Source organism: Crassostrea angulata, chromosome 4 (genome assembly GCF_025612915.1).
Source record: "Crassostrea angulata isolate pt1a10 chromosome 4, ASM2561291v2, whole genome shotgun sequence".
Classification (NCBI taxonomy): domain Eukaryota; kingdom Metazoa; phylum Mollusca; class Bivalvia; order Ostreida; family Ostreidae; genus Magallana; species Magallana angulata.
In genome coordinates, this window is record NC_069114.1 from 44,059 (window position 1) to 49,973 (window position 5,915).

The following is a 5,915-nucleotide window of genomic DNA, read 5'->3' on the forward strand; positions in this document are numbered from 1 at the left end:
TAGTGAAGTGGCCACTATCACAATGTCAAACTGAATAATAAATAATATTAAAATAAAGAATATGCAAAAATGATTCCAAATCCCCTGTAAAATTTATGTTGTCAAAATCACAAAGGTTACGAAATGCTATTTTGATAAAGTTGGCAAATGTCATATGTTTGCTTTTGTGTTGTTTCGATTTCGTTTAGCAACTAACAGGCATCTCACAACCGATTGTAAATTGAACTAATTTTTAATGATTTTGGTTTCATTTAGCAATTAACAGGCATCTCACAACCAATGGTAAATTAAACTGATTTTTGATTACGTTTATTAATGTTGTAAAATTCAATTTGTTTGGATGTAAACAATACTTTCATTAAGATTTAGCTATACATTATATTGTCTGTTATTCCCGGAAGAATAGTTTCACAGTAAATAAGGAAGAAGTTCTAGTGTTTAAGTGGATTCATAATAGAATTAATCGCTAAGGCAATTATAATAGAAATCTAATCACCAATTAATTGTGAATGCATAATTTGGTATCAATATAATCCTGATTTTTTCTGTTTTCTTTTCTGGTCTGCCGACAAGTATGAATGAAGTAAGGGGGATTAAGGATTAAATTGTTGGATCAAATAATTGTATTCACATCCATGATTATAGATGTTATATAAGTATAAACTTACGTTTCCTTACGAAGTGATTTATAGTTATGTTCAAATATAGAAATCTCGTTGTGAAAGTACTAGGTAAGGAAGTTAACTCTTTAAAAAACTCTCATTTGGCTAGGGACGGGCGTATTAAAATATTTTCCCACGCTTTTCAAAAAGCGTTTTCTATCGGACATAATACATAATTATCCATTTTGTGAGACAAACCCGTTCTAAGTTATATCAGACAAAAGACTTACACGTTTTCCCTTTTACCCGACATAAGCTTAACATGTATAGAGTCTAAATATTATCCGACATAAGACATACTCGTTTTCCGTATTGCCCGACATAAGATATATCAATTCTACGTAATATTCGACATAAGACATACCCGTTCTTTGAATTACCCGACAAAAGATATATCAATTCCAAATATTATCCGACATAAGACATACCCGTTCTTTGAATTACCCGACATAAGATATATCAATTCCACGTATTACCCGACATAAGACATACCCATTCTTTGAATTACCCGACATAAGATATATCAATTACACGTATTACCCAACAAAAGACATACCCATTCTTTGAATTAACCGACATAAGATATATCAATTCCACGTATTATCCGACATAAGACATACCCGTTCTTTGAATTAACCGACATTCTTCGTTTTGTCTGAACCAAGATACATTCGTTCTACAAAAGACGATACCTGTTCCATTGCAGGTAAGACAAACATTTCCTTATTTTACACAAGAACTTTGCATTTGAGAAAAACATATATTATGATTTTTTTTTTCATTTATCAATTCATATTTTATTAAATGCTATTATCCAGACTATCAAATGACAATTCTTAAAACAAATGAATCAGTCTGTTAAAAAAATAATCGCACTTTTAATTAAGCAGGTCGACATTTTCATAATAAATAAACGCATTGTGATGATTGGATGGTGTGGGTGTGTTTATTTTTTGCAAATGTGTTAAAACACAGCTACAGTATCAGTTTGATGAAACATAATATGTATACTGGAACATTATACGAGTTAATTGTATATCAGCTTTCTTAGTACATAGGAGAAAGAGTAGTTTGTTTGTTTGTTATGAAAAAAAATCTCCTTTATTTTGTGGTAGTTGTCGTTATTGTCTCAAGAACCGTTCGGAAAATTTCAAACAAATTTGACACATTGTAGGGAAGGGAACATAATTTTTTGTTAAATAGAGGACAGGATTTGAAATGTTTATTAGGAGTCGGAACAAGAAAGCAGAATAATATTTCAAAGCTGAATAACTTCTTTTGTGGTATATGATAGGTTGACTTTTCATTTGTATTAGCAAATACATTTAATATACTGTGGAATCATTATAATTCGTGGTGGCTCGATTTCGTGGTATCCGTCGGTAGCCGTCCCCCACGAATTTAAATCCTCAACGAAAACAATTTTAGAAAGAGTTATCTTTGTAATTTGTAACTGAAACACTAACCGACGCATCTACGAAATTACGTTCCCTTGAATGAACAAAAACTCACAATCCACGAAAATTGGCCCCAACAAATTTAAATGATTCCACAGTAGTAAGGAAACATTTACACCCCAATTGGTTTCACAAGTTTAAAAATAAATTGAAATGCAGGAAAATAAGTCACAACAAAAATGACTTACTAAACCTAGTTCCTCAAATCAGCAGCAAATCACTTATTTATGCATTAAAAGTAAATAACAACAAAAAAACAAATATATGCAATTTTAAAGGAGAGAATTATAATTTTCATAAACTTTAGTCAATAAATATGAACAAAAGCCCCAAGAGGACTCAACTCATGATCCGCATTTCCCAAGCCCGATACTTTAACATTGAGCTATGATGATATACAACCAAATTGGATGTTAAAATCAATTGAATGTGTTATTTGTAAATGAATTACGTTTTGTCGGTTGCAACTATTTTGTTTTGGTTTTGTTTTGATCTTGTGTTTTTAATACATCGGAAATCATTGATAAAGTTTTATCGACCATTTAATGATTAGTATAAAGTGGGTCAATTTAACATGCATGTTCGCGTACCCCCAATTATAATAGACTCGACAATGAACGCATATTATCCGTCTTTTTGTACCGGAAAACACAGTTTCAGAGCGATACAAGAATTCCGATTGTTACCATTAAAATAATTGAGAAGGCTTATTAAATACATTTTCGTTATACATACAACATATAGTGGATTGATATTTAAAATGCTTTTGTTCAATGTCAATTGATATCAACTTACAACTGTTTCAAGTGGATGATTCTGTTGGCTATTATTGTGACCGGCAGTAACCACTTAATCATACTAAACTCCTAAACCTAAGGAAGGACATGTAAGACGAAAGAGAAGGGATAAAACCAACTTATATTTCAACAGGCCAATAACATCCAACGTTAGCATAAAGATGTACATAAAATATTTCATTATATACCATATAAACCAAACTTACAGTATTTATCAGAACAATATGCCTATCTTGAAATACTTCGGAGTGCGATAACATTAATCAATTTTTGAGAATTATCAAAGAATGAGATAACGTTAAACAAAAAAGGTTTTCGGGATTTATCAAGTATAGAATCTATATCTGAACATCTACTCTCAGGTTTGAAAAATCAAAAGTTATAATGTTCGCTTTCTAATAATATGTATAATGACAAGTTAAAAACAAAATATGTAAAAGAATTGATTTAAAGAAATTCATTTGAAGAAAACGCAGTAGATTATTAACATGAGATAAATTTTTAAAAGTGTGTGCATATGAATGAAAACAGCTTCCGGTCTACAAATAGAAATCAAACTTGCAGAGTGCATGACGAGAAAATGAAAAAAATACACTATGGAGGAAGTCTTTAGGAAAATTTGTTTCGGTTATAGATCTAATTTTATCAGAAAAATTACCTTTACATATTATAAAATTGATACCCAGACATACACATTCATTAGTTTAAAGCAAGTGACCATCATTAGTTCAAAGCAAGTGACCATGTATATGCTGTCATTGGGTAAGCTCAAAGGAAAGCAAATATCGTTAGATACTTTTATAAATAACAGTTTCGTACATGAACAGAAATATGCTTAGATCATGTGTACATGAAATTCATACACATTTAATACTTTTTCGTGACCATTTTTAGTATCTAAAAAAATACTGATTTAAAAAAAACATGGTGTATTGTTTTTAAACAATCCCTAAGCATCTAATAACACTGATATCAATATTAGTTTTTACTCTAAACTTTGAGGGCGTTGATGCATTTAACTTCATACTTACTATTCCATTAGAATGTGTTTAAAACATTGAGACATGAAATTGTAAAGATTATGATTGAGTGAATTTTGTCACTCTGAACCTTAAGATTTAGTTGCGTTCATCTCAATGATCACTATTTCCTTCCGAAAAATATTGAGAAAAAATAGAAAAAAAATTTCATGGTGCATAAATATATTCTGTGTTGCATCGTGAAAAACGAACAACAAGCGTTTGATGGGAAGAGTATATTTACCTGCTGCTTTATTATGAAACAAGAATACTGGGAAGTTTTACTGTTGGAGGGGGCTGTATGTTTTAAAAATAAACTTCTTTTACTGTGGACATTGAAGAGTTGTTTGATTCTAGATCACAATTACTTTTTAACATTCAAAAGTATTTTATCATTCAGACCGTTTAATGTTTCTTTTTAGGATTCATTTTCTTCCTCAGTCATTATGTGACCTCACGACATATTTTAAAACCATGTCCCACAAAGAGTTCAAGGTTTGATTCGACTATCAAAGCAGCATCAATTAAAAATGAATATTTCATCCAACATTTGCGGTCCAGACTTAATATGTTTCGCAACGCTACAGAAAAACTGAGGGAAAAATATGTAAGTAATTTTTGTTAATTTCTTTATTTTAGCTTGCAAAGTTATACGTTTTTTTATTTTAGTTTTGTTATGAACAATAATTGGGAGAAGCTCACATCAGTACTTGTACAGATGTATTGATTGCTGATTTTGTAATTTTAATATGATGACTATGAAAATGATGTAACTTGAATTTCAACTTTCCATTGTTTTACAGATACCTCCTCAAGGAAGAAGAATAACCAGTAACCGAAAAATTGTTTCTTTAAATTCAACAAATATTATACAGCTGGATGTAACATCTCCTTTTTCTTTGGAACAATTAAAGGTAGATATTTATTCTTTCATTTTTGTTCTCTTTCTCTTTAAATCTCTAGACAAAAATGTTCTGTCTAACATTGACAGCATGTATTCTACATGACCTTTTATATAATTTCAGTTAACAAATTGTAGCCTTCTGGATATCTACAGGAATCTGACATTGATCGCGTCTTTCTTGGACTTGATGGAAAAAGACGAAGACAAATACAGCCACGGTGAGCTCTCCAGCTTTATAGGAGAGGCAAGTCAGGCGTTATATCACTTGTGCTTTGATCTGCACACTAAACTACGCAACGGCCATTGCCTAAGCGAGGCAAAATGCATCGAAATAGAAAACATAGACAGATTTCGTACACCTAACAACCAGTACCGATTTTATCGAGATTTCGTTATTCTCAACGAATCCATAAAATACGCAGATCATATCCGAAGTCAGTCAAACACACCCACTCCAGTCTAATGTGTCTGCCGTGCTCTTAGTTGTTATGAACAGAAGTGGGATAGCAAAAGATATGTACCTCAATGTTATATTTAAGGCATTATTTTGTAGTTTAGTTCATGATATTTTCATAAGCAAACTACCACGCAATTAAACGCCTTCTTGTTTATTTATCATATCTACCTCAAACTCCGTTGTGATTTAAATTATTCTATTTAAGTACATTATTGAAATTTACATGAACAACATATTAGTTTTGCGCATAAATATTGTACGTTTATTATATAAATACTGGTAATTTAGCTTTATATTGATATATATCCTTATATACATGATATACGTTCCTTCCCGCTTGTTAAATTTGTGTTGATTTAGCTCATGTCAAAGCTTACCCGTATCTATTCATTGTCAATTGTTTCTGTGTCATACAAATGTCTAAAAGAAAGTGCAGCATAGCAACAAAGCAAAATGTTTATAGTCATTGTTTAAAATTTTACTTGAAAATGATGCATGTACTTAAACCAATCAAATTGTTCTTTAAAAGAATGGTAAAATACTGAAAATTCACAATATTTTACAAGTTGATTTCAAGATTATTTGCTGTGTGTTAAAGTTATACAAAGAAATGTAAAAT

At 30.7% G+C, this 5,915-nt stretch overlaps 1 protein-coding gene across 1 annotated transcript; it reads left to right on the forward strand.

Moving 5' to 3' along the window:
• Nucleotides 1-4,353: 4,353 nt before the first annotated feature.
• On the forward strand, nt 4,354-5,447 carry LOC128180432 (uncharacterized; the record flags this gene model as incomplete). The annotated part of the gene is given in 4 exon segments (XM_052848545.1): nt 4,354-4,542; nt 4,739-4,849; nt 4,961-5,308; nt 5,310-5,447. Coding segments are annotated over 4 exon segments (774 nt in total), but the record flags the coding sequence as incomplete, so codon positions are not given.
• Between the last annotated feature and the right edge of the window lie 468 nt (nt 5,448-5,915).